We start from the raw sequence: 20,488 nt of genomic DNA on the forward strand, positions 1-20,488 counted from the left end.
TGTGCCAGGCGCTGTACAGATCCCGACTGAGATCAGGGCCCGTTGTGCTCGGTGCTGTACATGCACATAGTGAGAGACAGTCCCTGCCCCAGAGCATTTAGAAGCAGGTGTCTCAAACTGGACACCCAAAAACGCGTGAGCATGTGACATGCCTCAATGAGTCTGTGTCAAAGCCAGGACTGGAACCCAGGAGTCCTGCTCTCATGGTCCCTGCAGACAGGCACACAACACGCAGCCAAATCCTGCTGTTGCTTGCACCCATGGGAACACCAGGATCTTTGCGGCTGGGGCTCAGCCGGGAAACCGGCTGGCTCTTCATGCCCAGAAATGCAAACCTTGGTTTTAAAGAATGGACTTATCAGACACACAGAACAAACAGCTCCTGAGATGTAGGGAAGGCGCAACATCTCTATTTAAAGATAAAAAAACAAACCCGATATGAAATGATAACAGCCATAATCGTTATTTAAATTAGGCATTAATTGGAAACTTTAATCCTGGGGGGTGGGAGGTTTTATGGGTTGAAAATGTTCTCTCCATGAATAACTGCCAGAAAACTGGCTGTAATTTAACCTGAAACAAAGCAGTTGGCAAAACGGGTCTTTAAACTACAAACGGTTTCTCACACCATAGGCCCTGATCCGGCAGGGTGGGAGCCGGATCAGAGCTAATGGGCCGGATTGTCCTGTTACTACGGCACGGACTGAGGAGATACGGACTTCCCGTGTTTTCCTGGGCACTGAAAGTCAGATCCTCAGAAGTAATCAGGCTCCTAATTCCCACCGATGTCAATGGGAGTTAGGCCCCTAAATACCTTCGGGGCTCTGGCCCTTGATCGCTGAGTGCCTCACTTTCCCGTCTGTAAACTGGGGATAATTGTCCTCCATTTCTCCCATGTAGTCTGGCTTACCTATTTAAGTGGTGAGCTCTGTAAGGCAGGACTGTCTCTCTCAGTATCTGTACAGCACCTGGCACAACGGGGCCCTGATCTCGGCGGGGGTCTCCAGACACCATTATCAAGTACCTGCTGATTTTCCTCCCTAGAGCTCAAGACACTTCAGAAAGGCGGGTGAGGTAGACTAGGCGGGAGGAAGGCTCTGCCTGGCTTGGGGAAGCAGTATTCCCGCACAGCTCTCCCTGCCAGGAGCCATCTGTGTCCTGTTACTGGTGAGCAAAATGATCCCTGTCTTCCAGGAGGCACAGAGAGGGGGAAGTAACCCACCCGCACGGTCACACAGTGAGTCTTTGCCAGAGCGAGGCACAGGACACCAGGCTGCCAGTGCTGCCTCCTTGCCCACTAGACCCTACTGCCTCCCAGAGCCACCTGCACAATCTGTGCAGGTACAAAAAAAACCCCTTTGTTAACGCAACGTTAAGGTTGCCTGGAGGTCTCCCGTGCCCTTCCAGAACATCCACGTGCCCACACAACCTTAACTTAACCTTAACAACCTTAACTGCTACAGCCACTGGGAATGATTTGCCTGCTCCCAGCTATAATCCCTGTGTTAGGTGGAGCTGTTTTGACTGTCCCTTTCCAGCAGGGCATCCTTTTCTCTCTCTCTGCGCCTTTGCCCACCTTCTCCCTCCAGTTGTTTTCCGCTCCTACCCCCCTCTCTGCTGCTTCCCCAACCCCTGGGTGCCCCCAGGCCCCGAAAGCCAACTCAAGTCCGGGCCCAACTTTCAGACCTGCCAGGCTGGGAAGCGAGGAGAGCAGAGTTTGCCGACCTGCAGCCCGCATCCCCGCGCGCTCCCCGCCCCAGATGCTTATTTTGTCTGGAGAAGAAAATAAAAATTGATTGAACCAAAGGGGGGAAATCTGAATCTGGAGCTGTATCTACATGACAATAGAGGCCTCCTTAGCAGAGTGGTTGCTGTTGCCATGCTATCCGCTGTGTTGCTAAGGTTTCCGTGTGGGAGCGTCTCGGGGTGACTGGAGCGCTCAACACGGCTTCAAAACTGGCTGAGATAGTTCTGTAGGGAGACATCGTTGAATGAGGGAGGGGGGGAGTTTCACAAGCAAGGCAGGGTACACCCGGCCGGAGCTGATTTCCCACAGCTGCCTGGGTTTCCACTGACCTGGAGTAATTAACCTCGTCCAACGAGGCTAATTGCAGCATCAGCTTTTTTAAAAACGGCAGCTTGAAAATTAATTGATTTCCAGGCCAGAAGGGGCTATTATCCTCATCTCGTCTGAGCTGCATAGCCCAGGCCCCGGGATTTCACGTAGCCCAATCTAGGACCCGATGACATCATCATGAGGCTATGACATCATAGCTAGAGTCGTTCAGAGGACGAAACGCGACATTCCCAGAGGTCACCTCTGCGGCTGCGTTTACTGCCCTTGTCTCTTATCGGCACGGCCAGACAACTAAGGCGAGACCGACGGCGGGACCAAGACCAGGAGCAGGGCCTGGTGGGGAAGGTGCTGAGATGGGACTGACATGCCACCACAGCAGCGAAGCACTTTGCCAAGGTGAAAGGACACAGCCTGGCGAAGGGTTGTTCCTGCCCCTTTACGGCGGAGGGAGGGTAGAACGAGGTGCAAAGAGGAAGTGACTTTCCCTGGGTCACACAAGGGGTCTGTGGCCAAGCCAGGCGTGGGTCCAGATCTCCTGGATCCCAGACTTAACCACATCTGCATCTCCAGGAACGTGCCCGACACCAGCGCAGAGCTGTCCCGGAGGGAGCAGCTCTCACGAAAAGCAGCCAACTTCTGCCTGCTTGCCAGCCCTGCGGAGAGACCCCCCAGAGCAGCGGGGGAGACGGGCGCTGTTCTCATTCGGGGCAGCACGCAAAGCTCGCGTGGGGAAGGCGGCTGGCGCCCGTGCTCGTGGCAGCCAGACACCACCCGGCCCCTGGCCCTCAGCAGGACACTGCTGACGTTGGGGGTCCGCTTCCAAGGTGACAGAGCCGCGGCTGGGTCCGGGAAGGGGAACACATGACAGCACACAAGAGGATGGGGTCATTCTGGGCACTATTCATTTCCGCAGGGCTGATGGGCCTTGGGGTGCAAGGATAGAGACTGGGAGCAGAAGCTTTCACATTAGAAACGTGATACGCTACAATAGAGGCCGTGTGGCCTCCTGGATCGAGCACGGACCGAGACTCAGGAGACCTAGGCTTCCTTCCCAGCTCTGCCAGCTGACCGTAGGCAGATCACATCACCCTCCGGTGCCTCAGTTTCCCCACCTGCAAAGTGCTTTCAGATCCACAGCTCGTAAGCCTAGGGAGGGCCGTTCTGAGCCGTGGGTCTGACGCAGGCCAGAGGCCCTCACTTGGCCAGTCCTGCTTCAAGCCCACGCCTGACGAAGAGCGCCTCGTAAAAGCTCGCCGTGGTTATTACACGGCTCATACATCCTGTGCTATCCCCCGGCGGTGAGACAGGAAAGGACGGACCGTCCAGTGCCGAACAAGCAGCAGTGATCATCACACCCTTATATTTATAGCCTGCCTTTCATCCCAAAGGCGCGTGCGGAGCTTATCTCCTTCTCCACCACATCTCAAAGCCGCCACTGGCTGCGCTATCAGCGCGGTGCCGTTATTTATCCTTCCGTGCACGCAGGAACACACGCAGCCAGTCACTGCGCCGGCTGCTCAAATGCAGCCACACTGGCTCCTTCACACTAAGCTGGGATTCAGGAGGCGGCGGGAACTGCAGGGGAAACATGTCGGCTGCGAGAATTCGATGCCCCTGGTGGATATCGGGGCAGGCCCACCGAGAAGTGTCGTGGGACCTTGGGATGAAATTTACTCCCATGCAGAAGGCCGGGCATCAGTTACCTCCCACGGCAGCCTGGAAGAGTTAAGTGGGATTGAAGAGGTACCTGGGCCTCCTACTAATTTATAGGCCTGGGGGCAGATTTTCCAGGGCTCAGCACCCACAGCTGGGCCAGATTTCCCCAGGGACTCAGGGCCAGCTCTGTAAAGCAACTGAAATCAATGGGAGGTCGGAGCCTAAAGACCTGTAATAATCAAGTCCTTCACAGAGCCCAGCCGCCATTGTGGGTGCTGATCCCTCCGGAGAGCCAGCCCCTGCTGTGATCGCAAGCGAGTACCTTGGCTTTCTGTCCCCTGCTGCAGTGGGGACCTGCGGGGAGCTGACCCCTGTATTGCTGAGTGTGCACGCCTCTGCTGGGCGACTGGGTCCCCCGGCGTGCCCCGGCCACGGTGTAGCGGGCGCGGAGCTGCTTGCGTGCGGCGGCCGCGTTCCGCCCCAGCGATGACGTAACCGCGAGTGATAAACTCCGGGGGCCGCGGCAGAGATTTTAATTCAAGAGCACAGTAAAGAAAGCAAGGGAGACCGCCCGCGTCTTGTCTTTCCTTCGCCACGCGGACCAGATACAGGCCTGGCTTTGAGCTGCCTGCCAAACTGACCTCATGGGAACGGGAACGGCCGGCTGATTAACCCCTTGCCACGCGGTGCTCTCCAGGGCACGGGCATTGCCTGGCGCCCCACCCCCAGGACGCAGGCCCGTTTGGTCAAGGCCACCGGTCAGCTGCTGTTTGGGAAGGCGTGACGCCAGCAGGATGCACTGAGCGGAAAGCCGAGCAGCGATAGCATTCGGGAGGGCAGCGCTGCCGGGCGGGGGATCTCGGGCGGAGGCACCAAGGTCAGGGAGATCATTGCCTGGGACAGCGCAGAAAACCACACAGCGGCACCTCAGCCCTCCCTGGGACCGACCCAGCATCCGCTGGGCCCCCAGCTGCACGGCAGGCAGGGAGGGTGCGGAAAGGCAGGCAGGAAGAAGGGGGAAGGAGCGAGAAGGAGGGAGGGAGTCCCAGGGAAGCTGGGGAGGGAAGGGAGAGGAGCAGAGAGGAAGGAGACCCTGAAGCCAGGAAGGCAGCAATGACCCCCGAGGGCAACAGGATGAATCCACCCCTGGGAGCTGGGGGTGCACGAGCAGGAGGGTGGGAACCTGGAGAAGAGAGGCCCAGGCAGGGTACCAAAGGGGAGCTCTGGCGGTCTCTGGCTGTGCGGCCTGGGGGAGAGGAATGGGGAGCCGGCCGAACGGCCACGCCCCATTGCAGCCCGACCCCCCAAAAGAGAGGAACGAGCAGCGTAATTTACCAGCCTTCTCCTCCTGGGCCAGCAGATCTCACAGCTGCCCTCCGCCCAAGCACTTTGTAATTCAACAGGTGCTCTCCCCATTTTACAGAAAGGGAAACTGAGGCACATGGCCAGATGATGCAACCTTGTCTCCCGCAGAGGGCAGAACCAACTACTTCAGAGGAAGGGGGTAAGAACCTCACAGTGGGCAGCGGTGGGATAATCTGCCCCCACACAGGCCTTCTCCTGATCCTTACAGAGATTGGCGTGAGCATTAACTATCATGACTCCAGATATGTTGCTTATCCTTATCCACTCCCGCTTGGACCCTGACTGCATGCTTGGCCTCAACTGCATCCTGTGGCGGTGAGTTCCGCAGTCTAAGCACACAGGGGAACTCTCTCGGAAATTAGCATTAGAGGGTGGACATCAGGAACCAGGGGCCCCTGTGGTACTCCTTGTAATCCAAGGGCATGCGGTCTGTACAGAGAATGCACAAACTTTATCTGTGACAGGGACTTACAGGGTACTACCTTCCACGCACTATCTGAGCATGCTCACTACATCCCTGTGAAGTACAGAACTATCATTTTTCTGGTGGGAAACCGAGGCACAGAGACTAAATGACATCCCCCGCGGGCGCTCAGGAAGTCAGTGGCAGAGCAGAGACTCAATCCTGGGTCTTCAAAGCGCCTGGGCATCACTCTAAGCACTGGACCCACCTTCCTCTCGCGGGATGGGGGTAGGAGAGATGCACAAGGGCTTGTCAACGCTTGGAAATTTACCAAACTCGCTATTCCAGAACAATTCTTCTCCAAGCGTGGAGAAGTCCTTGGCTCTTCCCCTCCCAGGGAAACTAGCTAACAAAGGGGCCTGTGTGACACACCAGCGATGGTCTCCCCCCACACACCTGGCCCACGGAGGGTGGAGAGAGACAGCATTTTCCCACCGCTGGTCTCCACTGCGTGGCTGCGGCCCCCTGAATTCGCCACTGTTTAAGCCTCATGTGCAAAGGGCAGGAGGGGGGAAAGTGTCTTTTTCTTCCCAGAAAAAGATACAATTAAGCAATTCTCTTAGCTTCCAAAGCCTCCAACAATCCCCTTACTGTCAGCTAAGAAACAATTTCGTTCTAGCTGCCTGGGTAGATAAGGATGCCTCTCTCCTCCCTCGTCCCGTCCCCTTCTCCCCTTCCCTCCTTTTCCTCCCTCCGCCCGCTCTCTGCCACGGATGGTATTGCATTGGCCAGCTTGGCTGTGTTAAGCCGTCGGTGCCAGAAGAACGGAGACAGGCCCCCACAGGGGCGGAGGAGACTTGTGGGGGGAAGTCTTCGAGTTGGGGTGCAATTTGCGGGGGTGGCTAAATGGGGGGTAGGGGAGGAATCGTCCCGCCAGCTCAAGTGATGGGGGGCATAGGGGGACACAGAGCATCTCACTCCTCAGGCCCACTGATTAGATATGGTCTCCGCCCTCGCTTTTGACACCCCATAGGTACCCCCAGGCGGTGACAGCCCCAGGGCACCGGGAAGCGCACACAGCACCAGACCCATCCACGCCGAAGTGCAGGTCCCAGAGAGCTTTACGGCAAGTCAGCGAGCCGGGGTACGGCCAGGCCCCGCGGCACGGTCCGGAAGCTGTTCCGTGCGTGAGGGGGCGGCACGGAGGGAGAGAAGGACCAAGCTGAGAGGTGATGGGCGCCCTTCGGAGAAGGGCTGGGGAGCTGCGAGCTGTGAAGAGCGATGGGGGCTTGATGGAGAGGCAGGGCCGTCCCTAGGGGGGTGCGGGGCCCATGGCAAACCGCACTGTGTGGGCCCCCCGCCTGGCTCCAGTGGCATACCCTGGGTCTCTGATGCCCAGGGGCCAAGCCTGCTTTTGGGACCCCCCATGTCCCTCCCCCTGGCTCGGATGGAGCAGCCTCTCCCCCTGGCCTGCCCTTCATGACGCACAGGGGGCAGGGGCGCAGGAGGCTCTGCGGGGCGGCTGGCAGCAGAGGCCTCTGAGCCTCCCATGCCTCCGCCCCCTGTGCGTCATGAAGGGCTGGCCCGGTGCCACCCCCCTGCAGGCCGGTGCCCGGGGGTCTGGCCCCCTCGGTATGCCACTATCCGCCTCTCGCCTGGTCCCCACTCCCAGCTGGGAGGGCTGCAGCCGCACACCTCCCGCCCCGTCTGGAGCGGGGCCCCCCAAAGTGCGGGGTCTGGGGTACTCCCACCCCGAGTGCCATGCCGAGACCCCGCCATCACTGCCACGCCCGCACCGAGACCCGTCCCCCATTGCTTAGCCTGCCCTGCCATGTCCCCACCTCCGGCACGGCCCACGCTCTAGTCCAACCGCACGGGTGTGGTTTTATGTCCAATTAACCAAGCCCTGAAAGCACCGACCCGGGCTCGTTATTTCACACCATGCCTCGTGACGTCCCCCCTTGGAATGGCCCCAGCGACGGAGCCCCCCAGGCAGCTTTACACGAACCCCGGTAACAGCGCCAGGGGGGATCCGGGAGAGCCACAAACACATCATGCCCTCGCTGGCCGCCGGCTCCCAGCCACGCTCGTCAGTGACGCCGGGTTTGCTTTCCCGTCGGGTACAAGCTGCCTGGACACCACGAATACACTCTAGCCCAAGTGCCCAAGGAGCAAATGATCCTGCTAACCATGGGAAATGAGCCGGGGGCAGAGGGGAAGGACGGCTCGGTGGCCAGGGCACCCAGCTGGCTGGCAGGAGAGTCTGGGTTCAGTTCTCTGCTGTACGCCAGACTTGTGGTGTGAACTTGGGCAAGTGATCCAAGTCTGGCCTACGCCTCCAGGAGTGTGACCAGTTCAGGCCCCTGAGCGGCGTAGCTAAGCTGATCTGACCCCTGGTGTAGACACAGCTAGCTCGACGGACAAACGCCTCCGTCAGCCTCACTGCCACTGCTCAGTTAAAAACCCCGTCTGTTTCTGTATGCGTCCTCCACGTTTATTGCATATCGCTAGACAGACAAGGTCCATCATCGGAGCACAGAGTCAGTCCCAATCCCAGCTCCAGCACTGATTTATTTAGTGTCATTTCCCATCTCTGGGTCTCAGGTTCCCCGTCTGTAACACAAGGGTGATAATGCTGCAACAACCCCTCCATGACCACCAGGAACTTCACGGAGAGCACCCGAATCCTCCTGCTCCAAAAGCACAGACCCCCCTCCCCATTTGAGCGGAAGGAGACTTTCCAGTAGCCGCGTGGAGACTATGACACGTAGTTGTGCAGTTCTGATACTGTTCTGCAGAGGGCAGCGTGGCACTTACGCACTAGCTGGTTTACATCACGCAACCCATGTCACACAGCAGCCTGGAGACTTAGCTGGTCAATATTTGCAAACCATTTTAACAAGGGCAAAGAGCTGAATGTTAATATCCATGCCTACACGGCCCAGTCGGTTATTTCCTCCCAGCTGGTATATTTTTCCCAGTTAAGTGGCATTTTGACCAGGATTTCAGCGCACAAAAGGGATGGAAAAACCAGCTGCTGGGCACCCCGCCCCTAGACACCTGGAAAAGCCATTACACCGACAACAGAGCTGTGAATCCCTGCGGCTCAGGCCCGCACTGCCCCCAGCAAAAGCACATCAGAGGCTATTCAGTTTCATGCATTTGAAAAAGATATTGACATGGTGTGAAATTTCATTTCCAGGGAAAGAAACCGTCTCCCTGGTGGGTGCTGGGCCATGCTTGGCTTTGAAGACATTCAAAATGTGGAGAATGCAAAGGGATGGGAGAAACGGAGCTGGGACATCTGGGCACAGCTGGGCCACAGCCTGAACAAGCCTGTTTTTTTTAATCCCCTAGCCCCCTCGGGGAGCATGGATGGCCCGGGAGGCTGAGGAAGGGCTCAACAACCTTTCATTTCTAGGCTGACAGCTTGAGTCCAGCCAGGATCCACAGCGAGTGAAGCTGTCAGTGGGGGGGGAGGGGGGTGCAAAAAACCAGGAGGAAATCCCCCCTTCTCGCCAAATGGTGATGAAAATTTTAATCAAAATTAAAATTTCAAGCAGCCCTATAACTGGTTAAAAAAAAGGGGGGTGGATTGGGGGGAAGGTCACAAATATTTTGCCCATAATGTTTAGGCTTTTGTTGTTTTTTTTCCCTCTCCCCTGCAGTGGGGCAGGGCAGTGGAGCAGTGCTTCATGGGGCAGCAGTGCAGTGGGCAGAGCAGTGGAGCAGTGCACCATGGGGAAGCAATGCAGTGGGGCAGGGCAGTGGAGCAGTGCACCATGGGGAAGCAATGCAGTGGGGCAGGGCAGTGGAGCAGTGCATCATGGGGCAGCAGTGCAGTGGGCAGGGCAGTGGAGCAGTGCACCATGGGGAAGCAATGCAGTGGGGCAGGGCAGTGGAGCAGTGCATCATGGGGCAGCAGTGCAGTGGGCAGGGCAGTGGAGCAGTGCACCATGGGGAAGCAATGCAGTGGGGCAGGGCAGTGGAGCAGTGCATCATGGGGCAGCAGTGCAGTGGGCAGGGCAGTGGAGCAGTGCACCATGGGGCAGCAGTGCAGTGAAGTGCAGTGAAGCGATGCAGTGCAGCTGTGCAGTGAGACACTTACTGAAGGGTTTGACTCTGTCTGACGGCGACTCCTAAAGACATACAGGCCCCTAGAGCTTCCTAAACCAAGCCTCCCTCCTGGACAGCATCCACCCCCCTCTGCACATCTCCATCCTTTGGGCTGGGATCTGCACTCACGCGTTTTGTCCTGGGAATGCCATCTCCAGAAGGAAAGCCAAGGACCGGAGGCTTAAGCGCCAGATGTGCCATCTCATTACTCAGCTCCCTGCTCTACTCAGACACTGACGTCAGGACACATCTGGAGAGGGGCGGCCGAGCTCTCTAGCCATTTACTGCAGCAGCGACCCTCCTCCGTCCTGCATGTCCCAGCGCGGGTGAGTCCTTCCCTGAAAGAGGCCAGCAATTGAGAAGTGAAGCTGGTGGTCTAAACCTCCCTGCACCTTTGTGCAGTGTGCTTTATACCAGCTCCTGCCACCCCAGAGCTGGCTGCATTTCAGAGGGGCTGTTCACGGTGTAATGAATTGGCCGACGTGGCCCAAATCCTCAAAGGTATTTAGGCTCTTAACTTCGGAAGTCAGGAGCCTAAATACCGTTCAGATCTGGGTTGGTAGATATGCACCACTGCCCTCTACTGGATGGAGTCAGAACCCCTCCACTGTGTGTCATGGACCCCATACTGCTAATGGAGATTCTCCTTTAGCTCAAGCGCTAAGGGGCGTGGACATTTGGAGTAGGAAGGTCTGAGTTCTATCATTACTGCCTGCATAATGCTGAAGCGCTGGGCTGGGCAGTGCAGCAAAGTCCCTATATGGCCACAGCTCAGTAGCTGATGCCCCTGTGGGGAGGAGATGCTGTAGAAAACCTTCACAGAGGAGTCAGTGGCCATGGCACCCAAGCTCAGCTGCCACCCCAGCGAAGTGTTCTCTGAGCTCCCATGACAGCAGCTGGGGCTTTCAGCGTGGAGAGGCCAGGTTTGATCTCACTGGACCATGCGCGGCGGTTTCCTTAGGACACTGCGTAACGAGTGAGAATGCCCAGGGGCCTTCCGAGAGCCCATCTCGTCACTTCCCGGCCGGCCCCGGGTGGGTGCGGGAAGCGCAGCAGAGGAATGGGAACGCGCAGTAACTGGCAGGTGGAGTTTTTCTCCAGCCCCTACAGAAGTTAGGTTGGGGCAGACAGGGCTCCAAAATGCCCTGCAGTTCAGGGGTGTCCTGATCAGGGCACCAGTTCTAGTTTGGGGGCACACAGGGATCCCTCGGAGAGGGCCCCCCATGGGTGATTTCCAAAGCTCTCTTCATTTGGCTTCAACACTCCCCCTTCGCAGTCCTTCCGGACCACAGCCTCGCCCATCTCCGACCCCCCCGGCTGGGTCTCGCTGCTGAATTAAAAATGTATTGCTCAGGGTAACAATAATTCACCCAACGTCTAATGCTCAACATTGTGTCAGGATTATCCTGATTAACCCGGAATTAATCCTGATCTCAATGTTAACTGGATTAATGCTCAAATCGGATTAATGCTTAAACCGGACCCCTTACCTAAAGCATGGGGCCTCGGCTAACAGATGTGCGTGGGCCGCCACTGGGAGCCAGATGTGAGCAAGAGCCGGGCAGGGACTTGCCAGCCGTGGAGGGGCCCCACCTGGTTTTGATTAAATAGGTTACCCCTGAAACAAGGGGACTGATATCATTGCTAGTCCACTCGAATCACTGCCAAGGCATAAGCAAACTGCTCAGCTCTCCGGGAACAGGAAAGAAAAGAAAGAGGGAAAGAGAAAATGAACAAGAGGGAAAGAAAAAGAGAAAATGACTGAGCTGGAAAGAGAAAGAGAAAAATAACGAGAGGGAAAGAGAAAATGAACTAGAGAAAAAGAGAAAATGAGACTGAAAGAGAAAGAAAGAACAAGCGACGGAGAAAGAGAGAAACAAGAAAGAGCAAGAGAGACAAAACGAAGGAGGGACTTGACTCCGGCCGTGGGATTTCCCGGCAGCTGCTCCTCGAAGCTATCCAGGTAGATAGCTCAAGTGGCTGTTAGCTCCCCTCTCTGGACCACTCCCGAGCAGGTACCTGCAGCCCTTCCCGCCTCTGCCTGCCTGATGAATATTTAAAAGCCTTGATACTCTGCAGCCTCATGAATATTGACAGCAGCTGGTTCCCTGTCCCGCCACCCTAGTGCGCATTGGTGATGGCCCCTGACAGCCGCTGGTCAGCAGCTCTGTCCCCATTGATCCGGAGCCAAGCGCAACACACCAGCGCCGAAGGTCGCAGGCGCTGCAGGCTGCTGCCTGCTCTCCCCGTCACTCTCACAGCGCTTTGCAGATCGATGGCAACCAATCGAATCCTGCAGCCCAGGCCATCGTCTTTGCACCTGCCCTTCCCAGGGGATTCCCCTTCAAAAGCCCATCGGTGCCACTCCCAACGTGTAAACCTGTACCTGTATGTTTTGTGTTGTGTCTGGATTCCCATCCAGTGGAAGTCGATACTAACAAACGGGGGCCCCTAACCCACCCTGGGGAACAACAAGGGCCTGGCACTAGTGATGTGCGTGTGGCGGGGGTTGGGGGGTGGAGATACCCCAGAACTGGGCTCCTATCTCACGGCACAACACACCAACAGAGGGGATCCCAGGGTGCAAAGGATGATCCCAGCCCCACATCCCCATTCCTGGGTAGGGGGAGGGGGGCAGATCCTTTGAGCATCACTGACTCTTCTCTAAAGACGACAGCTGCGAGCGGATCCCCCATCCCCAGGCCGCGGGGCGGGCAAGGCGTCCCCCTGTGCCATTGCTCCCCGGCCCAGCGGGACTGCCCTGTGCGCTTGGCCAGGCCAGTCACGTCTGCAGCCTGCGCCAGGCGTGCTGGGAGACTGCGGCTCACGCGCAGGCTTCTAATCAATTACAGCCCCAGCTGCTGCTGCCTCCGCAGCCCTGTCGACATTTACCCTGGCAGGTTCCTCCATCAGCTGGGTTAAGCCGAGGCCTCATTAAATCCCTCTGTTCTCCAGTAACTCTGCCTCGCGCAGCATCAGCCCCCGAAAGCAGCGAATTACTGCAGCCTTCGGGGGACGCCCGGAAATCAGAATAAGTCAAGTGTGGGGACTGGGCGGGGGGAAGGGAGACAGGCGGCTTGGCCCTCAGGAGGGGCTGAGGATCTAGCCCCCTCACTCATATACACTGTCCCCCGCTCTGAGCTTCCTCTCCTCTGGTGCTAGGTCGCGCCCTGGGCAGGGGACACGCTCCGGTTCTCGCGGGACCTGATGATGCCCGTAGCACCAACCTCACCCTGAATTCCCATCTGCCCCATCTCCTTGGACAGGTTGGCACGGGCTGGGGGGAAACGCTGGTCGAGGTTACCCCTCCCATTGCAGACAGGGATCTGGGGGGGGCTAGGGCTGGTGAGGGGGGAGACTGGAGAAGGGAAGAACAAGATGTCACGGGGGGGTCAGCACAGAGAGGAAGAGTGTGCAAAGGGGGGACCAGGAGGAAGCTATTTAAGGGGCTCTGGAGGGCAGACCCAGGAGTCAGAGAAAGGTGGCCGGGGATCACTACGGAGGGGCTATTATTTCTGGCTGCTCCCCAAATTGTGTTGGACCCAGGCTCCCTTTAAATCTCAATTTGGGGCTCCAGCCCCCCATCAGCCACTGACCCGGATGGAATCACTGCAAACACATCACAACTTCTCCCCCGCCCACCTCCGCTCCTGCGAGCACCCAGGGGCAGGGCCTCGCCGTAGCTGGCGTTCCATTGCCAGGCCGGCTGGCAAGCCAGCAGATCAGGCGCGAGTCAAGCGGATGCACCCAAACGTCCTCCCCTTCTTCTAACAACCCCCAAAACATCCTGCAGTAAAAGCCTGTTTCCCCCACAGCCGGACCAGCACAGCTGAGACAAAAGGCCACCAGGAGGGCATGGGAATGAATGTTTATTGTGTTCTGGAGCAGCAGTGGCAGGATTACAGGGGCTAAACCTGCTTGATATTTGCCTGACATACAAGCAAATATCACTGCTGTGTATAGGATTGGTTAGGCAAACTCCTCGAGTCCCCAGACCATCAGCGGAATGGGAACAGCTTCCTCGTACGGAGACAACATACTAATGGGGTGTCCCGCACCTAGGACACGCAGGAAGAAATCTCTGCCCATACAGGACTTCATGGCTCACATTATGCTACATTCTCTGGCCGTTCAGAATGTGAGGCAGAACCCAGGTTGCTCCAGCAAGCACAACACCCTGCCATTTAAGCTAAGGGAGAATCTCCATTTGCTGTTAGCAGTATAGAGCTCATGACACACAACAGAGACAGTCCAATTCCAGTCAGCAGAGGGCAGTGAGGCACACTTTCTCTCTCTCCTCCTCACTCCAGGTCATTGCAATAGGCGGTTTCAGTAACTTTTATTCTGCTTCATCTGAAGTTTCCAAAAGTTCTGGGGGACTCAACAGGAGTTTTACTGGAAGGGCTGAAGGGACCCAGGGCCGGATTTCCAATTAGGCAGAATAGGCTCAAACCTAGGGGTGCTGGTGTTTTAGGGGCACCAAAACTGGGGGGGATTATGAGCCTGGAAATCTGGCCCTGCCCCCTGCTCCCCTCTTCCCTTCTGAGGCCCTGCCCCTTGGTCAGGCCGGAAGCTGGAGGGAACTCAGAGGGGAGCATATTCCCTCCGCCCAGAGCTGGCCGAGCCGGTCGCCCCAGCCCCTCTCTCCCCCATCGCCCTCCGCCCATGCACAGAAAACACAGAGGTCAGTGGTAGGCAGGGGAGCTGAAGATGCTGTGCCTAGGGCTGCGGAAGGTGTAAATCCAGCCCTGAAGGGACCTGTGCTTAGCCCTTTCCCTGCTCTCTGTTCAGGCCACAAGTGACATGAGTTTGAGGAAGTCTCAGCCTCCTCCTTGGCGGGTGTCCACATCGCACACATGATTGGGCTGTCACAAAGTCACCAAACTCCCCCAAAATATTTGGCGATTACGGCAGCCAAGGGGCCTGGCGAAGGTCTCCGCTTGCCCCATCCCTGTTGGCGGGGCCGCGGTTGCTAGGTAACTGAAAGGTCGCCGGTTGCCAAGCTGGCCGGGATGAGGGACGCTGGAATTTGCGGTGGGACACGGAGACCAGACGCTCCGTGACAACAGCCGTGGAGAGAGGCTGGATTGATGGCTAGCCTGACTGACGGGAAGGGTTGTACGTGTGATGGGCGGGGGCTGGCTCAACCCAGGGGGTGTGGGCCTGGCATCAGGGGTGGAGGGGGGACATGTCCTTGGCACAGATCCCTGGCAAGGTGGGGGGGGTGTGGCAGGAGCAGGGGGAAAACCCAGGCTCTGCTAACGGCCCATTGACACTCTCATGGCTCCCATCTCATCCCAGAGCAGGGCGCCCAGGGACCGGACTGTGGCTAATGGACAAGAGCGACCGTTAATATCCGGGACTGGCAGATGTGGCTGGGCTTCCTCCTGCGGGATCTCGCCCTGCAATCCCAGGCCATGAAAGCTAGAACTTCGCTCTACCCACGCCCATCCCAGGGCAGGCGGCTGTGACCGTGCTGGGCAGGAGAGGGCAGGTCCCGCTGAAGGGCCTGTTTGTCTGTCTAGGCACCTGTACGGCCCCCTCCTGACAGTATCTGACTGTGTCCTCCCTGCCCGTCCCGGCTGCACCCTCCTCCCCCCACGGAGGCTAGGGCCAGAGGGTAGATGGCACGTCGGGACTTGGCTGGCCTGGCCCCCTCCAGGCTGATACAGAGGGCGATCTCGAAGGGTTACGCAAGTTCAGGGGTGGCTCTCGCAGGCCGGGGAGAAAGCAGGCAGCTCGAAGATCCCCAGGGGAGGCAGGCGTCTCTAGCGTCCTTGCGGGGAACATCTAGTGTCATCTGTGGAGCTCGGGGGAGGAAAGTTTCTGGGAAGTGAGCAAACTTCGCACTGCACAGCAAGGGGGTGATCACTAGCACAGGCGCTGCCAGTGAGGGGTAGGAAAGCCAGGGTCTTAGGCCTGCCAGGAGGGGCCTGCTGGGATGCCGTGCTAGGCTATGGGGTTCCAGTTCAGGATGTGACCTTGCCCGGAGCAATATAATAAAGACTTTGCCCTGGGTCCAAGGATGCCCTAGTTTTTTTTACAGACAATCGTGACTTAACCCGCTGGCACAGAGCATTATACGTGCCGTGAGGAAACAGACACAGGGAGCCGGAGTGACTCACCCAAGGCCACCGGCTGAGTCTGGAACCGGACCCAGATCTCAGGACTCCCGGTCCAGTGCCCTAACAGCAATGCTGCTCCTTCCTTGCCTTCCCCCAAGGGGACCAAGGAATATCACCCTTTCGATCGCGCCGTGAGCTGAGCAGACAACATTCCCGACCGTAGGAATATTCTGCTCTAAACGTCCTTCACCAAACCTGCCTCGAGTGACACCCGAGAGCTGCATCTCTGGACTCTTTGGATATCCAGAAGCTGTGGGTGACGCCTGGAGGCAGAGATGGTCTCTGGGTGGTCGGACCCAAAAGTGCAAACGTCCCTGCCTGTTCCACAGGCTTTCTACTGCACCCTTAATGCCAGTGTCATCCAGGACCTTGCCTGGGAGGACAGCTGCCCCAGGGTGCACTAAGGCCAGTCCGGGTTTGCCGATCTCCATCCGGAAGGAGAAGGGTCTGAACGACCTTGAAGAGTTTCCACCCCACATCATGTCCCTGCTGCTGCTCACGCTCCACCTACCCCCCCATTCTGCACCAGCCCGTGAGGCCCATGGGATGGGGCAGAGAGGGAATAAACGTCTGATCCGCCTCAGGCAAAGACCCGGAGTAACCGGCACTGCCCGTCCCCGGCAGCTGCCTCGCTCAGAGTCACGCTGGCAGTACTGCCCCTGCGCCGGGGCTGGGACCCGCTAAGCTTTAAGGCAATACACGGACACCAACCTTCTTCTCTTCCCCGGGGGGCTCTGGAGAGACGGTGCCAACAAAGACAGCCGAGCTCAGAGTCAGACAACGCGGCTCCCCTGCAGCTCCCTGCACCGTTAGAGGTCACTGCATGGATCTTCATGGGGGAAGGTTTCTGAGAACTCTGCAGAGCCCTAGCAGTGGGATAAGGGGTGTGAACGTTGTGTGGCAAGAGGTGAGGAGCCAGTGGGGAGACAGAAAGAGGGAGTTGATAATATTCTATTCATCGCAGGGTCTAACACCCCACCAGACTGAGCGTTTACACAGCACTGTAGCCAGCTTTACATAGAAATACCAGCCCGGGGACCTCAAAGCACCATGCAGAAGGCAGGCAGGTGTTCCCTCTGCTTTACCGATGGAGAAACTGAGGCACAGAGTGGCGACACGACTTGGCCAGCCACACCCAAGCAAGCTAGTTGACATCCAGAGTTGCTTTGACCGCTAGGCAAAGTTGCCTCTCAACATTCCTAGTTATCTCAGCTAAGGGGACTCAAATCTCATGCTTCAGGTTATCAGTTGTGCTGCCACAGGGGCCAGGAAGGAATCATTCCCTCCCCTCCCCTCCCCCGCCTCCCCCCCCCGTGCAGCACCACACACCTGGTCAGATGCATTATTATTATCACCTTCCTCTGGGCATTGCAGGATACACGATCCTAGGCTGGTCTGATCCAATATGATACATTCGCCATCCCACAGCACCTAGAGATGGTCACATCAGGGGCTTTGACACCCACCAGATGCGACGCTAAACTCTAACCCGGATCGCCAGTTCCCCAGACGACTGGCCAGTCTCGCCTATGCCCTGCTGTGGCAGTTCACAACCAGACACCCCACGTTGTGCACCACAAAACTGCTGGTGTTCAGGGCCCTCATGTCACCACCGACCGCAGAGCATCTGAAGAGACACTATTTTATTGGCTGGCCCCCTGGCTGCAACCTCTAATGTACTTCTGGGCTGGTTTGATTGTTCTCTTTCCAAGTCTGTTACAAACCGGTTGCTAGTTGCAAATCATGGGTCCAACCCTGCCAGGTGCTAGGTACCTCCAACGGCTTATTCAGGGTGTGTCTTCACTGCACTGTAAACCCAGGCTCAGACGCAGGTTTGAGCCACCCCCACACCATCTGCACACACATCTGTCTGACGCGGGTCGCCGAGCACTTTGGACCCGGTCCGAGGACCACCCAGGCGGGCGGGTTTGAGCCCGAATCCCTCTGAGACTCAGGTCCAAGCCCCGTCATTTTGCAGAGTGGACGCAGCTCGAGCCGCAGACACACTGCTTAATTTGCAACGAAAGAGATGCCAGGACTCAAGCAAGTTTTTTACATTCATAACTGCTCCAGCAAGCCCAGAGGTGAACCGCCAAGCCCAGAGGTGCCAGGGCTGTGAACCGCCAAGCCCAGAGGTGCTGGGATTCAGCACCTGGCACAAACTAAGCTCTGCAGAATGGACATGTTAGCACAGCTCTGAGACCTGGGTTTTATAAGGCCGTGTGGACACTCAAGACCAGGCTTGGAAACACCGAGTCTCTCACCTGGGTACCACAGACCTGGGTTTATAATGCAGTGTAGACCCGCTCTCAACGGCTCTCAGGAGACACGGCCAGCCAATCCTGCAGCAGCTTTAACTGTCTGTGACTCCCAATGGGTGCCACATCCAGTCCAGAGTTCACCCAGCACGGTCAGCAGAACGGGTGGAGAGCTGGGGGAAGGGACATTTCTCCTTGCACTGTATTGACAAGCGGACGGCAGGCACCTGGCCTCTGAGACACTCAAGCTCACGTCCCTGCTCCGATCCCTGTTTTTTAGGTAAATTTAACCCTGCCTCGCCATGGGGGAGATGAACCTCTCGAGGTCCCTTCCAGCCCTCTATGAGTTACATTCAGAGGCGCTGAGATTACCCCAGCCTCTTGTGACGGGGAAGGGCCCTCAAGTTCCAGGAGCGATCGCTATGAAGCGCGCACAGCGCTGCCTTTGCTACAGCTTTGGTTTACAACGGGCACCCGGTCAGCGCCACTCGCTTTGCACCCTTTATTTGGAAAAAGAAACATTTTCACGGTTTTTTGCTTTTTAAAGCTAGCCATGACAAAGGGGAGTTTGGGCTGGGAGAGGGGATTTGCAAACATCCCACTCCCCGGCCCCGCTGGAACCCCAAACACAATATGCTCGTGCACGAGAAGCAAAAGGGGAAGCTGATTGGTGCGGTGTGATCGTCCGAGCTGAGTGCAGAGCTGTGATCAACGCACTGCACGTGGGGAGGGGGGGTGTGCAGGGGTGTGTGTGTGAAAATGGAGAGAAGCAGATCGCAGGTGAGGGACTGGTTCTATCTGGAACCCAGTCTGTGACGTGGCTTAGAAGAAGCTGAGGGTCTGAATATTCCTCTGCCCCTCTAGACCCTTGACCTAGCACCTGGGTGAAGAATCTGGACTGGATTCCTGAGCTCTCCTGCAATGGCCTCTGTCTCTACTTGCTGTTCTTTTCCTGGAATCAAGGAGCCAGGATTCTAGTCTCTGCTACACCGGTGTAAACCCAGAGCAGGCCTTGATCTCAGTGCTCTGACTGTGGATTTATGGTGGTGTAACTGAGATCAGAATGTGACTCAGGTTCATCTCGCCCATGCACGCAAGAGCTCATCCTGCAGAACCGGCAACAGCAGCTGCAGCCTTCTCATGAGCTTCAGCTGCTCCTGAATCAAACCCAGAACTAGCTGAACACTGCAGCCCTGGTGAGAGATCCCGGACTCCCAACCCCCATTTGCGCACACAGAGATGGAGAAAGGGTGAAAAAGCGCATGCAATTGAAACAGAAGCATGAAAAAATCAGAAATACTCACCTTAAAGCTCCAGTAGTTGGGTTGCTAACAAAAAAAGAAACAAAAAAGAAACAAAAAAAAGAAGAAACAAAAAACAAAACAAAACAACAAAAAATACCATTAAGATTCTGCTTTGAGAACAGTTTACTTTAAACTGCGAGATTAAGCTTGGTTTAATTTCTGTTTAAAGTCCCCCACATGTTCTGTTTAGCATCATGCCTCTTGGTGGGTGGGGCATGGGGGTTGGGGGAAAGGGGAACATGCAGCCAGGTGATAGGGAACAAACACACATGAGGGTTTGATGCGGGTTGGGAGCCAAACTGAAGAATGGAGGGGGATTTCTCGCAGGATGCCCCACCAAATTCATGCCTTCATGTCGGATATTTCTAAAGGCTGCTGCCTTCCTTGGCCTGCTTCCCTGCCGGATGGGTATCTCCCCAGAAAGTTTTCTTTTAAAGGGGTGCTCCTCCCGACCCCACCCATCCTTCTGCCTCTGGCATCCCCTGTGGGGGTGATCCTGAGGGCAGGGACAGAGCAGAAGTGGTCCGTGCTCCTTTAGAGCGTTCACAAGATTAGGAGAATCGCTGGCATCCAGCCAACGTGCTTTGGCGAGTGACAGGAGCTGAGATTCAGTTATGGCACACAAAGCCCTAGCTAGCCAAGCAAACCAGAGGCCTTCCCTTAGGATTATGTCTACACTGGAGGTGTAATTTCCATCTCCCGTGTAGACATACCCTTATAGACAAGGCCCTACTTGATTCGCGGGATGATCTTCAAATAACTCAACTCAGCAAAGACATGGAATATCGTGGAAAAGGAATAATGGACCTTTGTTAATAGCAGGAACTTGGAAAAGCCACAGTAGAACTATCTGCTTAAGAAAAATTTGCTGGAATGATATAAACACTCAAGTATTATGTTATGCCTGACAATTTTTTTTTGATAACCAGACATTTTGCTGCAACTATATTACACTTTTTTTTTTTAAAAAAAGGGACCGGTACGATATGAAATTCAGGAGACGAAAAGTCTTAACACAACTGCTGTAGAAATAGAGTCCAGCCACTTTAGCCTTTTACATTTTACAGGTATCAAATGTTCGGGCAGTACCAATCGCACACTCAAAACGTAGGCAAATTTGTGGACTGTGCAAAATAAGCGAATTAAAATCAAAATTGCAGTGGAAGCTGGTTCCTGATCTTTAA

General features: G+C 56.4%; 1 protein-coding gene across 8 annotated transcripts in view; it reads right to left on the reverse strand.

Annotated features, from left to right (window-relative positions):
• The window catches only part of SRCIN1 (SRC kinase signaling inhibitor 1), a 155,944-nt gene that overhangs the window by 31,184 nt on the left and 104,272 nt on the right, over nucleotides 1-20,488 (reverse strand). For 6 of the 8 annotated variants that reach the window (XM_067541185.1, XM_067541182.1, XM_067541178.1 and 3 more), the window contains one exon: nucleotides 19,305-19,328. The exons of the other annotated variants lie outside the window; for them this stretch is intronic. In XM_067541185.1, the coding sequence (XP_067397286.1) occupies nucleotides 19,305-19,328 (24 nt within the window). The remainder of the gene's footprint in view (nucleotides 1-19,304; nucleotides 19,329-20,488) is intronic. 8 annotated transcript variants of the gene reach the window in all.

The sequence above is a fragment of the Emydura macquarii genome, unplaced genomic scaffold (assembly GCF_026122565.2).
Source record: "Emydura macquarii macquarii isolate MOO-44397 ecotype Brisbane River unplaced genomic scaffold, CSIRO-AGI_Emac_v2 contig_629, whole genome shotgun sequence".
Classification (NCBI taxonomy): domain Eukaryota; kingdom Metazoa; phylum Chordata; order Testudines; family Chelidae; genus Emydura; species Emydura macquarii.